Source organism: Symphalangus syndactylus, chromosome X (assembly GCF_028878055.3).
Source record: "Symphalangus syndactylus isolate Jambi chromosome X, NHGRI_mSymSyn1-v2.1_pri, whole genome shotgun sequence".
Classification (NCBI taxonomy): Eukaryota; Metazoa; Chordata; class Mammalia; order Primates; family Hylobatidae; genus Symphalangus; species Symphalangus syndactylus.
Genome location: NC_072447.2, coordinates 116,294,562 through 116,310,854, shown reverse-complemented (window position 1 = coordinate 116,310,854; position 16,293 = coordinate 116,294,562). Strand labels below are relative to the sequence as shown.

Genomic DNA, 16,293 nt, shown 5'->3' with positions numbered 1-16,293 from the left:
AGATGTTAGGGGAGAGGAACCAATTTCCTAGAGGCTAAGTGTCGTCAAGAGCTAGTGCTGAATCAAATACATCCAATATTTGGTCAGATGGGTTTTAACCCATCTCCTTGAGGAGAGCGCCCAAAGCTCTTCTGAGAATCTGCTCCAGGTGTAGCTGACAGGCTGTATAAAAGGCAACACGGGGTGACCCAGAAGTGTTTTTCAGAGGCAGCTGAAGGTAAATCTGGAGAAAGACCTAGAAGCACAATTTAACTTGGCCTGAGACATGGAAGATGAGCAGAGTAGCTAAAACTCAGGATAGCTATATGAAAAGTGATATAAATAAGCAATACAGGTTGGCAAAACATGAGGAAAGCTCAAGCTAATGCTCAATAATGGTGAGGAAGATTTTAATCGAAGGACTCAATTTCTTCAGCAGAAGTGTGTGAGAGAGAAAAGAAAAATCAGCCAAATCAGGGCATTTCTGTCATCATGAGGACTTGGCTCTTCTTTGAGTACTCCCATGGACTTTCTGGCAAGTGCCCTGGTCTTCCCTTACCCTTTGGAACATTGGGTTGAACCGTGATGAAGTTGAAAACCCAGAATGTCCTACCCCTCCAGCAGACCTGACTGGACCAAAAAGTCAGTGGCTACTCACAATAACATATTTACCTGAACAACTGAAGTTTTCAGTGGGCTGTTTTTTATTCTTCTTCTCTGGCAAAGGAGCCTGGCAGGCTTCTGGAATCTTCAGTAGGTTCTGGGCCTCCAATCTGGGCTGCTGTTGACACTCACGCCCAGCTTGGAGAGTGAGAAGAGAGATGTTCTCATAGCTTTGGCTGTCTTTTTACTGGGGGCCGTGGTGGGGGTGGTAGGGTGTTTGGCAATTGCTCTTGAATTCGTTGGCTTTGTTTTATCTTTGTGGATTATTCATCTGTGTTTGCTGAACCTAGCAGAGAAGGTTCTCTGTTCATTTAGCTTGGCTGCATTAAAAATGTTTTTATGTTGCTACCTATAAAGACCCTAAAGTCAGCAGTACGTCTCTGAACAGATGGGACCACCAGCTCCTTCCAAACCGCTACTTCTCTTGCTAACATAAAATTCAGGTCCTCATGGCAAAAATGTGTTGAGTCAGCAAATAGCAACCACCCCTCCCTTACCCTACCATGTGTACCAAACAGTAGTTTGGGAGATGGGTGGTTACCTGGTTTCATGACTTTAGATGGTGCCACAATGCTGAGAAGAACAGCTGGCTTTCCTGAACTGGGTTTGCTTCGGAAAAAATAATACCCTCAATAGGAAGAGGTCTGTAAAAGCTTAACCCTCCCCAGCCATCAGTCTCCATGTGCCATGATCTCTATGTCTAGTGTTCTAATCTTCCACCCACCCCATTGACTCTCCTTTAGTATCTCTAGTGTTCTAATCTTCCACCCACCCCATTGATTCTCCTTTATTCTCTTTCTCTTCTTTGATTTCTCTCTATTCCTTCCCCTCACACCCTACTCTATCAAATTCCAAAGGATTCCTAGGTGCTTCTCTGTAGCTGAGGGTTTTGTCCTCAGGGCCACTATAGGCTACCTGGCTTGATATGTGGAAGCCTGTGAAAGCCATCAAGGCCCCCAGGTCACTCCCGAGCAGATTTCTCTGTATATCTGTCCTGTTCCTCTACACTGGGTGGTGAAGTTGAGGATGATATGCAGGTTCCCATTTTAGGTTCTTCTCTATCGTTGGTGTCATTACTTCCCTTCTTTTGCCTATCTAAGGCCAGGGCAGTGTCTCTTAAACTTCCTGATTATTGGAGTATATTAGATGAAAAAACAAATGCTAATATTGTTCTCTTTGCCCCTTACCTGAAACACCCGCCAGTCTTCTAATTCCAATAATTCCTAGAATTTGGATCTCATCTTTCTAATGGAATACAACCCTCTATCTACACCCTTGAACTATTCACATCGTCCAAATGGATTTTTCCCTTCTTGCCTGACCCTGAAACTCCAAACTACTTCACAATTCTTACCCCAGCTTCATGAGCCTCTCCCCTGCCACACCAATATCCAACACTTCTTACCATAATCCGGGGTCCTAGCATGCTTGTTTTTTCCTTCTACAGTAGCAGCTCTCAGAACTTGACTGTTGGCAACACTTGTGTGAAATTAAATCTTCATATATCTGAAGGTTCCACTACATTTCGTCTAGCCCTATTCAGTTTTGGAGGTGTTAGTTGTCATTATGGGCTTGCTATATCCCTGCTTCCCTGACTCTTCCTCCAACCTTTCAGGAGCCTGGAATTTCATCAGATGATTCTCTGAAAGAGAAGACTCAACTCGCTCAAAAGACAGACTTACCTCATTCTCTTTTTATGCCCTTTCTTTTCAACATTGTTTCCTTCTTCCTCCAAAGAGAACTCCCTTTTTGGATTCACTCTCCAGCATTCTTGGCTTCTAAGCTGGCATTCTGCACATGCCCCCTGAATGGGGGAGCCACTCTATCAGATTCTGACTCACTCTGGTCTGTAATTTTGATGCCCACAGCAATGCTAGGTCCCACCACAAGCATTGGTTTGGGGCTAACTCCCCATAGCTCATCATGACCCATTGACAACTAGCCAGACACCACAACCCCGAAAGGCATAGGGCTGCGGCTCTAGGGAGGGTGGTCAGTTTAAGTGGCCGCCGGTGACAATTTATCTCTAAACAGTGAGCTGTAAAACATAACATCGTGCTGAATCAAAGGAAACAGAGTCAAATTCCAAACCAATTTGATTTGCAACTTGGAATAAAAGCAACGTGTCTTGATTTAAATGTCAGGCCCACTGCTGAGTGATGATTTAATAACTTGTATGAGAGATTCTGTCACAGCAAATTCAACACGGGAATTGAGTGACTCACAGATAGAGTGTTAGAAATGATACAGAAGAGCACAAAAAGGAATAGGCTTATCTCAGGGCTCATCCAGAAGCTTTGCATAAAGCTAATTTGCAGTTAGAACCTCTTTTCTCCCCCTATCCTGCCACCGATCCTTCTCTTCACAGACACCCATGCATGGATATAGAGAAAATTTCTAGGTGTGATGTCATCTCCCTGCAGTATCTTCTAAGGACACAGACTTTTAAACAATTCTAGCATGGAAGTAGAGTCAGTGCATTTAATCTGAAGGCAAGGAAGCAGTTAGTTTGGTGTTTCCCAAGGGACTTTAAGGACGCATCTGGTCCTAATGTGATGTCTTTAGCCAGGTACTTAATCACTTTTCCGCATTTTAAGGGTTAAAGAGCTGAGACCTGGTGGAGTTAAAACATTTATTCAAATATTTATCTTGTCTCCTTACTCCCAGGGAATCAGTGCTTCCTCCTCAATACCTTGTGAGATCTCTCCCCTTGAGCTTCCCTTGCCTTCCAGGGGGTAACATACCAGAATGCTCAAGACTGACCATGCCTCAGTCCCAGTCTGCCTCCCAGGTCAAGAAGGAACCATGCATGGCCGTTCTTAAGGGAGGAAATTCCATTCTGTTGGGCTAATCTTTTAGTCATGAAGATTTATTTTGAATAGAATTTAAAGTACAAATATCTGGTGTTTGTCTACATGAGGATTGCTCAACCTAGACAATATCGACACTTTTTGGCCAGATCATTTTTTTGTTGTGGAGAACTGTTTTATGTATTGTTGGATGTGTAGCAGTGTCCCTGACCTCTGGTAACTCTCTCTGCCTCTATCCTCCATTTGCCTCCAGTCTATTTGACACAGACCTTTCAGGTTAATATTTCCAGACAATAACTCTAACTTAGTGGTTCTCAATAGAAAGCAACCTCCCCTCACACCAGCGGGCATTTGGCAATGTCTGGTGACATTTTTGGTGTTCACAACTTGGTGGGGAGGAAGAATAAGTTGTTACAGACATATAGTGGGTAGAAGCCAGGGTGTTACAGTGTACAGGAAAACCGCCCCCTGCCCCCGCCCCCACACCAAATAAATGTCCAACTCAAAATGTCAATAGCGCCAAGGTTGAGAAACCTTGCTCTAGCATATCGTTCCCTGCTCAGAAACTTTCCATTGTTTCACACTGCTTGTAGGAAAGATGACAGATTTCGTGCCCTCTCCTGATGTAGATTCAGTTTATGATTTTGTCAACTATAGCTCCTTTTTGGAAACAGCTCTGAATGTTATGCTTTCTCTGAAACATGTCATGTGCTTTCTCACTCACATAACTTTGCTCACGCCAACCACTCCCTCTGCCTAGAATGCCCACTTCCTACTACTAAAGCCAAGTTGAAATGTAGCATCTACAAAGGCTTACCTGAGCTCAAATTTTCCCAGCTGCAAATAATTCCTCCTTCCCTGGATATTCCTACAGTATTTTACACATATATGTCTTAAAGCACTTATCATATTCATACTACAATAGAAAATATGAACTGGAAGGGGCCTTTAGAATTCTCTTCAGTAAATCCTTCCACTAAAAGTAAAGGAAACTGAGGTCCAGAAAGGTGAAGTAATTGGCTGAAGGCATTGTATATTCATGCAAGACTTGGTCTGTAGTAATTTGTGTTCTTGGTTTCGTTCTCCTAGCATGGTTGAAATGGATAATCATGAACTTTGATTTAGGTCTGGCAGTCAAATTGCAGTTCTGGCACTTATAAGTGGGCCAAGTCATTTACCTTTCTGAAACTCAGTTCCCTGAGCAGTAAATGGAAATAATCACGGCTGTTATGAGAACTAAATGAGATTGTGTATTAAAAATGCCTAGCATATAGTCGGTACTCAATACATGTTTGTCAGATGAAAATAAGGATCAATAGTAGTTTAAATACTGGGATTTAGGAATGGATGATGGTCCATAGGACTTCACTAAAAGGCAACAAGAGGCCAAATATGGCAACTCATTGCCACCTGCTCCCTACTTTTGCACCCTTCCATAGACGATTTCCTCAGTGGGCCATCAGACCAGCATGCAAGTTTTCTGTGGAGTAACTGAGTGCTGACAGTGGCTCTGCAAATGGTAAGGTAGTTCTTAAAAGGTCTGCTTTTTCTTTTTCTTTTACAGTGCCAATGATATAATCTCTTTTTTTCCTCCGGTAGATAACAGGTAGAGTTCTGGGGAGGGATGTGGATGGAACATATATTTCCCCTCTTTCTCCTTAGTTTCCTTTATGACAACAGTCTGGGACTTAGATGCCTTCAGAGGTCTAACAGGAATCTCTCGGAGAGGGAATTCACAAGGCACTTGGGGTAGCAATAGGAGCACTTTAGTGTTGGCTCCTAGCTCAGTGATACCTGGTTCTGACTTCAGTGAGGTTTATTGGGGCCTTTCTAGCCAGCTGTTCACTCTGGAGCTGACCACTCTGTCAGTTTTCTTCCTGCCTAGGGCTTTGGGGTAATGGCATGCTATGCATTCATTCTCTTCATTCAGAGAAATGAGTCTTTCCCTGATCCCATGGGGCATGTACCTAATAGAAATATCCTTGCTACTCGAATGAGGGGATGACCTGACAGACAGCTGAAGAAACAGAATGAGACTTCTGATGCCTTGTCTAGACTAGATTTGGAATAAGCTGGGGACGATGAAGTTGCTTGACAATGGGCCCACCTCAGAGCTGGCTCCTGTCTGCTCTGCCAGGTGAGTACAGGAGATTTTTGTTGGAGGGGGTTAGAAGAGAAGCTCAGGTGAGTCTACTACAACTTGACTTAGGAGCTCCCCCTCCTTAGGGCTTACAGGTCAAGGGCCCTGTAAGAGAAAAATGCTTTTGGGTGTGATGAAAAAAAACTGCAGAGGGCAGAGCACTGGATTGGGAGTAAAGACACTTGGTCTGGATTTCTGCCTCTACCTGTCTGCTTCTGAGAGAGTTCCCAGGGCTATCACCGGAGCCTCATATTATAGTTTGTGAAGTAGGTGCAATAAAGTCTGCAGTCTTCTTCCCAGTGATGGCAGAAGTTGAAGGTTTTCCAGTCTCTGGAGTTTTCACTCTGTGAATTCCAAAACATTGTTCAAACCTTCTTACTTTGTGTATGTGAAACAGGGAGTGTGTGTGTGCGTGAGAGTGTGTGTATGTTTGTGTGTGTGTGTCTAGGAGCAAGAGCAACAAGGAGGGGATATAGCTCTATAGGCTGCCTGTCTCTATATGGTATTCTTCAGTTTACTGTCTTCAGAGTCCACCATTGTTGTTCATGTTTAAACTACTTTGGAGATAGTTGAGCTCCTTTCTCAAAGGAGGCTTCTCTTTCAAATTTGCTCTTTCTGAGGTTTGTACTATTTTCATAGCTGCTGTAATTGGGCTTTCATCATGATTTTGGGTGGGACCACAGGAGTTCAGGAACTTTAGACTGCCCAGGTCTATTGGTAAAGTACTATTTCCTCTGAAGGACTGTAACACTTGACACTGGTCATAAGAGGGGATAAAAGATCCATTCACCCATTCAAGTAGAAAGGAAGGATACACGGTACTGTGAGAGCCTCTGATGAGGGAAGTTGACTTAGGAAGGTCAGAGAAAACTTCACTGAAGAATTAATGATTATGTTTAGTTCTGAGGAATTATTAAACATTGACTAAGTAAAGAAAGTAGTGGAAAGTATATGCATACACGTGCACATGCAGTAAATATTTTAGGCAAAGGAAACAAAATGTGCATAAGCCTTAAGGTACAAGGGATCAGGGCACATTCCAGAAAGAAATAAAATACTATATTCGCTGGTTTTTCAACTTTAATTCAAAATTTAAGCCATAGTTTTAGGTGTAAAGGGTTGAAAATGCCAATGTACTCAGCTTTGAAGTACTGTTAGGCTAAATCACACGTACTGAAATGGTACCCACTGTGGATAGGGCACATGAAAGTATAATCACGAAAAGAAACAAATGCATCTGTACTATTGGGCCAACAATCTGGAAGAGAGGAAAGGGCAGATAAAAAAATGTGAAATGTAAATCTTTCTCCCAATATTTTGTCCAGCAGGTACATCTGTCTATGGAGTATACGGATACATTCCGGGAGGGCTACTTGGTTGAGGTGACATGAGCCCAATGGAGTGAATCAAGGGAGGGCTTCAAGCAGGTGCCAAGTTCTGGATAGTGTTCTGAGGAAGCTATAAGTTGCTGAATAAGAGGAGAGAAGATGTTTCTAGAAGGCAGGAGAAACAGCATGAGACATGACTTGGTGGTACACTATTTTATTTCTGAGATGGGAAATATGGGGATAAATTAGGCTGGCTATCTCTCTTCTCAGGGCCTCTCTGCAATTTTGTATCACTGGGACCCTACCATAATTTCTGGAGTCCTGTTTGCTTAAGCACTTTATTTTAGCAGTTAGTTACTTTGATACCTTGTAAAGTAATAGCTCTTATTTTTCTAGGCATTAACATTTTCTGAAGGATGGCTGAAAAGTCACAAATCTTTCAGACAAAGGAACTTGTCTCTGATGGAATAGCAGGTGGTGGGGTGGATGTTTTTGAGCAGGTGACCTTTCCCATTACCTTTTAAAGAGAAAACTACCCACCTCAAAGCTTGGCTTTGATTCCAATGCATATTTCTTTCCTGGGTGTTGAAAGGCTAGGTTAGGATAGAGACATGATGTAAGAGGGAGTTGATTTTATTTTACCTGTCTAATCCCCTGATGATGCAGGCAGCCCATGTACAGTATTCTATCACTGTGGCTAAAAGTGTGGAGTTTTGAAGTCATGATGAGTCAGCATTTGTATCTTTACTACTTGCCGGCTGTGTGGTTTTCAGTTGCCTCATCTTCTGTAGCTGTGTGTGCCTCAGTTGCTTCGTCCTTTGTAAAACAGGGTTAATAAGAGTACCTATCTCATATAATTACTGTAATGATCAATGAGGTATATGTTTAAAGAGCTTAGCATAATGCTTGACATCTTATCAAGTTGTTCTTGTCATCATTGTCATTAGCATTGCCACCCATACCACCCCCAGGCTCCTACTCTAACAAAAAAATAAAATCTTACAACCTCTTGCTAAGGCAAAGATCAGCAGTCAGCACAGAAGGAAAGAAGAAAATAGGAAGCCCAGGGACATTCTCACTGTTTCCTATTCTCACCCTAACCATAGCATCCCAAAGAGAATGTATAAAAACTGTACTTTACTTTCTAGAATCATTTCTATAGTTCATTACCAAAGAGAAAATATGAAAAGACAACCCAATCCTCATTCTCTGTCCCTGTTCTCACAGGTACCTGTCGGCTTGGCTGGGCCTATTACTGTGCTGGAGGTGGAGCAGCTGCAGCCATGTTGATCTGCACCTGGCTCTCTTGCTTTGCTGGAAGAAACCCCAAGCCTGTCATATTGGTGGAGAGCATCATGAGGAATACCAATTCTTATGCTATGGAGCTTGACCATTGCCTCAAACCTTGAGCTTTGAAAGAAGATTGGAGAGGGTGGGAAAGGGGAGGAGGGAGCCCTGAAAAGAGGTACTAAGGATTAGGCCATTTGTCATCTAACTGTCATTAGTGTAGCCTAGTGTTTGCATGCTTTTTAAACTAATTGTCGTTCATTTTCACTTATCTTTAATCCAGTAGGTCACTGGCTGTTTATAAAATTCATCTAGTGGAAACATTCTCAGACATTTACCCAACTGGCAAGTCGTGCTAACCCGAAGACCCAAAGTACCCCTTTATGCAAAATAGGATCCAAAGCTAAGGCTGGGTAAGAATAGTTGTGCAGGGAGGGAGCACGAGATGGGCAGAGCTGGTTCCTACCACTCCATTCACACAGTTCATCAGTTCATTCCCAAGTATTTCTTGTCACCCCCAAACATCTCTGGAGTACTACTGCTCAATTTTTGTGTCGTTATCAGGAGTATACCTTGGCTCTTCCTTTTTTTCTCCTGCTTCCCCTTCCCCACCCCTTATGGGGAAGCTTCAGGGGAGCAGGGGAGGGTGATTCCCAGTGGTGGGGAAAACATTAATCAAGGATACTTGCATTTAGCCTGGAGCTCCTTCCTCATTATGCTTTAGAATATTCATAGGAGTTCAATTTGTATTCTGGCTGGGTGATGAGCAAAAAAAATATATAGTAGCAAATATTCTCTCATCCTTTAGAGATAAAGAAATGGTGTTCATCAAATATACTGAGAATAGACTAGCATTTGTGGGGCACTCAATAAATTTAAATTCATGGTGACAGTGACAAGGATGTTTCTGCTAGATACTTATTGAAATTTCTATCAGAGATCATTTTTATTGACTAGGAAATCCACAGTGGCCTTTTACCCCCTATAGTCACTCCTAATGTGACATAAGTTCATCTGCCTGTTTCAAAGACTGTTCATTAAATGATCTCTCCTCCATCTGGGGCGAGTTAGCCACAAAAGAACACAGCACTGATGGCACCTAGGGCTGATGTATTTTTAGGCCTGGACTCCATCCCATCTGTGCTCAAGGTTGATGGATGGTGTAGAAGAACTTGGTGTCTCCTGGGGGCAGACTTTGTCTCACTCCTCTCCCCCAGTTAATTCAGGCCAGCTCCATTGTTCCATAACTACAGCTATTGTTCTGTAACTACAGCTTTAGGGAATGGGGAGGGCCTGTGATTCAAAAGGCCAGCTCATCTGTTTCTATTCTTAATAATTCCAGCATGGTTTTGATACAGCCCTACCTAGAGGGATAGAAATAGAAAAAAACTGGCTTCATAAGTTATATGCTATCTCATGAGAGGTCAGAGTTCTTATATTGGCTTTACATAGGTAAGTGAATTTAAATGCTTCCTCCATCTATAGTTGACATATAGTTGACATATAAAGAATATGTCAAATATTTGAGAAAAGGCAGATAGCTCACTTCAGAAAAGGTAGTTGGATCAGGCGATCTCTCTTTTCAGGCTAGGCAACCTTCTGGAAATCTGTAGGATAGACTTTGTCAAAGTGAGCGTATAAGTCAGAATCCTGCCAAGAAACAGATGGTATTCTCAAGGAGTTTAGCTGAGATGAGCTTAGTGAAGGGACAATTTATGATGGTGTGTGCAGGGTTAAGGGAACTTACCAGTGATTGTGAGGCATAGAAAGACTATGAACAGTGAGGAGCTGTTATTATTATTACTCCTAACACTGAAAGGACAAAGGGAAGAAACTGTTATTGGCACCCAGTAAGTACTGCCCATGTACAAGAGGGGCTGCCTCACAGGAGCTCTTGCTTCAGGTAGCACAATGTAGTCTCTGCCCAAATGCAGTAAGGAGGGAGAGAGGGGAATGAACACCCATATCTCACTCTCTTTCCACTCTTTGATCTCCTGCCAGTGCCCATCATTAGCCAGACCCAGCCACATGGCAGCTGGCAAAGAAGCCTGCTGCAATAGCCCATTGAGGTCAGACTCCTTTGGCATACAGCATGGCAGGGAAGGTTGGAGAATGAAGCTTGGGGTTATGAGGGGCCAGTGGAAAATGACATTTCAGTGAGTGCTCTTAGCCACCAGACAATGCCATTGCCTTGTGCACTGCTTCCCAGGAAGTATATGCTTTGCTTTCCTCCATGGCCCAGAAGCTTAAACACACTGTGAAGTAATTGGACCCTGGAAAGGAGACTGAAGAGGAAGGGGTTAATTTGAAAGAACACTTTAAATAACTATCACCTTGGAGGAGTTACTTGCAGGTGAAGTAAGTTGGAATGTTTTCTCCTCTTTTCCAATGAAAGGAAAGTGGATTTAAAAGACACATATTTTTTTTTCTGTGAAGAAACCAGGTCTGCAGGGGCTTATATTCAAAGAAGGATCTAGCCCCATGTTCAATTCGAATTAAAATTCCTCCTTGCCTATGTCTGGTTTCTTTCCTGCCAGGCCTTGTTTTTACATAGATGCCTGACAAGACTTGGTTCTTTTCCCCATGGCCTGGAGCAAACTTTTAGAAGCTAAATCTGTGTCTTAGGCTGCTATTGTACAGAAAGGAAGGAGAGCCCGTGGGTCAGGTGGAGGCTGAATGAATGAGGTGAGAACCTAAGAGACTCTGCAGTTTGTCCCATGCCTAGCTGGCTGCCATGTTCCTTACCTGGGCATGCAGGCTGAGTGCCTAACTATGGGCCCTTTCTGACCCTGAACCACTTAGATCTTGGGGAGGGGGTGAGAGGTAGGAGGTGATTCATCTAGGCTAACTCACAGTCCATCTAATAAGAGCCCATTTTGCAAGATACTCCTTTCAGAAAATAATCTCAGATGGGCAACAACTTCCCAATTGGCATGCTTTTGTGTCTAGAGGATTGAAATTTCTACACCTGGGCTAGCAAGTGTTAAGTCACTAGGGTATGTCTTCAGTGGTGCTGTCTCTCTAATGTCACACTTCATTACCTCTGCTCTCAGAGGAGTAGCTGCCTTCATTCACTTACAGCTGCTAGTGACTTCCAGGCAGTGGGTTCTGCTTTGCGGGAGTGAGCGTGTGACCTGAGCCAAGATGGAAAGGTTCTGGTCTCTGGGAAAGGAGTTCTGGCTTATGCAAAAGTAGATGGCAATATGAAGTCTTGGCTGGATGAGGGAAAACCCTGTGAGGATGAGGGAATGAGGAAGCTTCTGGGAAGCAGAGGCTTTATAAATTTGTCAAATTGTACTAAGGAAAGTTCTAGCTCCTTCAATATGTGATGGGGACACTTTCTTCTGAGTCTGGCCTTCACTCTCTGTAGAAACATTCATATTAATTTAAAGTAGTTTCAAGATGGTATTTGGTCCCTAGGAAGCCTGGTGATGGGAAAAATGGAACTTTCAAGAAAACTAATACTGAATATATTTTGTAAAGGATGGAAGGCATCCTACTTGGTGGCTTGAGGGGAAAGGTGTGCTATTTCTAGAACTCACAATCAATCTCCAGCCATACCCAGTAAAGCTTTCTTAGTAGACAGCACTCAGGGCTCTTCCAAAGAATCATAGCTACCTTGTGTCCTTGGTTAAAGAGCATTTTCTGAGCTGCAGTGGGGCTGGAGTTGAAAGATACTTATTACTGGCCTCTCTCTCAGATGTAGAGAAATGCATTTTAAGCTTCATTTTTTCATCTACTTCTGAGATTTGGCTCTCCCAGGGAGATCTCCCAGATCTCTTCTTTAAACTCGTCAAACCCCCACTGAGTCCTCAAAGCTAACAGCAAATAAACAGTTGCTATGTGCGCACACAAATAATTTAGATTTTCATTATACAGAGCTGCTGATATGTTAGGAGGCAGAAGTAGGGGGAGACAAAATGCTAGGTTTTGATGGCAGTGCCTTATTCTTCTCCTTCCTCCCCCTCCAGAAATGAGGCCCAGAGAACAGTACTTGGGAGTCGGGGGTAGCGGGGGTGGGGGGTATCAGGGCCAGCCAGCATCCACATTGGCAGGACCCTGATGTTGGCTCCCTTTCATGTAGTGTCTCTGCTACATGAAGGAGACATTAGAAGAGGTGGTAGAAATTACATATGAGAATCAAAGCTGGTAGAAAGTTCAAGAGGGAAAAAAGGTAAATAAAGAGGTAAATATCAGAACCACTCCAGAGAAACAGTGTCTCCTCCCACTGTGGCTTATTAGAATTTCATTTGGGACACTCTGACTTTCTTTCGAAGATATCTCAGTATCTTCTGCACTAAAACATTGCCCTCCTAGGCAACATGGTAAAGTGAAGTCTGTCCACGATTTGGAGTCGGACAAATCAAGGTTTCAATCTCAGCTCAAACATTTATTAGCTGTGTATCCTTGGGCAAGGCAGTTAACTGAGCTTACTAACATTCTAAGATAACACTGGCTATTGACTCCACAATTCTCAGCAACTATAGAAGGAGTTAATCATTCGGTGGCCCCATTAATTTTAATTTGCATTGATTATTCTAACGTAGTGATTTTTAATCCTGGTGAACATTAGAATCTCCTGGGAAGCTTTTAAAAAATTTTGATGCTTTTGTCCATCCCAGTTCAACTGAGTCAGAATCTGCAGATGCCACTACACCATACCACCCTCTCTTTATTTTTGCTATCATCTACTGACCTCCTAGTCATCCCTCATTCATAAGGACTTTAGCACCTGGCTCAGTCTCTTCTCTATTTTTATTTCTTTCATAATTTTAGAAATTTCAACATCATGTGAACCACTCTTCCAATTTATTGGCCTCAAAACTCTTTGACTTCTTTACCTCCAATAATATATTTCTTTCTACCCAACCTTTGTAGCTCCCACTCTTGACATCAACAATAAACATACAATCACTAAAGTTCTGATGTCAAATCTCCCATTCCTGACCAACACTTCTTATTCTTTCATCTCATGTTTTTTAACATCCTCACTCTACCAACTATTTGACCCCATCCTAGTTACACAACTAGAGTCCCTAGTTTATCATTGTAATCACCCCTTGCATAAATGTTCCACTCTTTTCCCCTCTTTAATTCTGCCATATATTTATAAAAAAAAAAACCCCACAAAACCCCTGGTTAAATGTAATAATTTCCCTGCTCGATGCTTGCACCAAGTTCTCAACTATTTAGAGAGAAAAACTAGCTACGCTTGCACCTTTTCCTGGTCTATTCTCACCCCCTTGGTGAGTTCATTCAATCTCATGACTTTACATGTTATCTATACCTTTGCTACACAAACGGTGGGCTATGGTCCAAAAGTGTCAGTATCACATTGAGAATGTGTTAGAAATTTAGAATCTTGACTCCACTCCAGACCTACTGAATCAGAATCTGCATTTTAACAAGATCCTTAAGTGATTCATTTGCATTGAAGTTTGAGAGGCACTGATGTGCATCAATGGTTATCATCTTTGATTGCAAACCAGAATCAGCTATGATTTTCTAGTGTCAATATCTACTTTCAGAAGCTCTAATTTAATTGGTCTAGGGTAGGGGCTGGATATATATAAATTTTTTTTTTTGTAGAAAGGCCATAGGTTAGGCTTTATTATGCTAATTCAAAATAAAATTAAAGATGTCTAAGGAAACAGAGTTGATCCCTCACCTGAGAATGACGAAGTAAGAGAGTGTTGCAGAAATAATCTATAAGGCAGCACACCAACATGGCACATGCATACATACGTAACAAACCTGCACGTTGTGCTCATGTACCCTAGAACTTAAAGTATAATAAAAAATATATATATATTAAAAAAATGAGGCTGATATATATACACTGACATTGAAACATATTTATTTATTTATTTATTTATTTATTTATTTTTATTATTATACTTTAGGTTTTAGGGTACATGTGCACAATGTGCAGGTTTGTTACATATGTATCCATGTGCCATGTTGTTTTGCTGCACCCATTACCTCATCATTTAGCATTAGGTATATCTCCTAATGCTGTCCCTCCCCCCTCCCCCCACCCCACAACAGTCCCTGGAGTGTGATGTTCCCCTTCCTGTGTCCATGAGTTCTCATTGTTCAATTCCCACCTATGAGTGAGAACATGCGGTGCTTGGTTTTTTGTCCTTGAGATAGTTTACTGAGAATGATGTTTTCCAGTTTCATCCATGTCCCTACAAAGGACATGAACTCATCATGTTTTATGGCTGCATAGTATTCCATGGTGTATATGTGCCACATTTTCTTAATCCAGTCTATCGTTGTTGGACATTTGGGTTGGTTCCAAGTCTTTGCTATTGTGAATAGTGCCACAATAAACATACGTGTGCATGTGTCTTTATAGCAGCATGATTTCTAGTCCTTTGGGTATATACCCAGTAATGGGATGGCTGGGTCAAATGGTATTTCTAGTTCTAGATCCCTGAGGAATCACCACACTGACTTCCACAATGGTTGAACTAGTTTATAGCCCCACCAACAGTGTAAAAGTGTTCCTATTTCTCCACATCCTCTCCAGCACCTGTTGTTTCCTGACTTTTTAATGATGGCCATTCTAACTGGCGTGAGATGGTATCTCACTGTGGTTTTGATTTGCATTTCTCTGATGGCCAGTGATGATGAGCATTTTTTCATGTGTTTTTTGGCTGCATAAATGTCTTCTTTTGAGAAGTGTCTGTTCATGTCCTTCACCCACTTTTTGATGGGGTTGTTTGTTTTTTTCTTGTAAATTTGTTTGAGTTCATTGTAGATTCTGGATATTAGCCCTTTGTCAGATGAGTAGGTTGCAAAAATGTTCTCCTATTCTGTAGGTTGCCTGTTCACTCTGATGGTAGTTTCTTTTGCTGTGCAGAAGCTCTTCAGTTTAATTAGATCCCATTTGTCAATTTTGGCTTTTGTTGCCATTGCTTTTGGTGTTTTAGACATGAAGTACTTGCCCACGCCTGTGTCCTGAATGGTATTGCCTAGGTTTTCTTGTAGGATTTTAATGGTTTTAGGTCTAACATGTAAGTCTTTAATCCATGTTGAACGAATTTTTGTATAAGGTGTAAGGAAGGGATCCAGTTTCAGCTTTCTACATATGGCTAGCCAGTTTTCCCAGCACGATTTATTAAATAGGGAATCCTTTCCCCATTTCTTGTTTTTGTCAGGTTTGTCAAAGATCAGATAGTTGTAGATAGGCGGCATCATTTCTGAGGACTCTGTTCTGTTCCATTGATCTATGTCTCTGTTGTGGTACCAGTACCATGCTGTTTTGTTTACTGTAGCCTTGTATTATAGTTTGAAGTCAGGTAGCATGATGCCTCCAGCTTTGTTCTTTTGGCTTAGGATTGACTTGGCGATGCGGGCTCTTTTTTGGTTCCATATGAACTTTAAAGTCGTTTTTTCCAATTCTGTGAAGAAAGTCATTGGTAGCTTGATGAGGATGGCATTGAATCTATAAATTACCTTGGGCAGTATGGCCATTTTCACGATATTGATTCTTCCAACCCATGAGCATGGAATGTTCTTCCATTTGTTTGTATCCTCTTTTATTTCATTGAGCAGTGGTTTGTAGTTCTCCTTGAAGAGGTCCTTCACATCCCTTGTAAGTTGGATTCCTAGGTATTTTATTCTCTTTGAAGCAATTGTGAATGGGAGTTCACTCATGATTTGGCTCTCTGTTTGTCTGTGATTGGTGTACAAGAATGCTTGTGATTTTTGTACATTGATTTTGTATCCTGAGACTTTGCTGAAGTTGCTAATCAGCTTAAGGAGATTTTGGGCTGAGACAATAGGGTTTTCTAGATATACAATCATGTCATCTTCAAACAGGGACAATTTGACATCCTCTTTTCCTAATTGAATACCCTTTATTTCCTTCTCCTGCCTGATTGCTCTGGCCAGAACTTCCAGCACTATGTTGAATAGTAGCGGTGAGAGAGGGCATCCCTGTCTTGTGCCAGTTTTCAGAGGGAATGCTTCCAGTTTTTGCCCATTCAGTATGATATTGGCTGTGGGTTTGTCATAAATAGCTCTTATTATTCTGAGATACGTCCCATCAATAGGCAATTTATTGAGAGTTTTTAGC

The 16,293-nt window shown here is 42.0% G+C and overlaps 1 protein-coding gene across 3 annotated transcripts in view; it reads left to right on the top strand.

Moving 5' to 3' along the window:
* LHFPL1 (LHFPL tetraspan subfamily member 1) overlaps positions 1-10,722 on the top strand; it is a 51,011-nt gene extending 40,289 nt beyond the window's left edge. For 2 of the 3 annotated variants that reach the window (XM_063634277.1, XM_063634276.1), the window contains exon 4: positions 8,148-10,722. In XM_063634277.1, coding sequence (XP_063490347.1) covers positions 8,148-8,329 — 182 coding nt within the window. In that variant the 3' untranslated portion in view covers positions 8,330-10,722. The remainder of the gene's footprint in view (positions 1-8,147) is intronic. The other variant, XR_010119554.1, reaches the window with a different exon arrangement.
* The last annotated feature ends 5,571 nt before the right edge of the window (positions 10,723-16,293 follow it).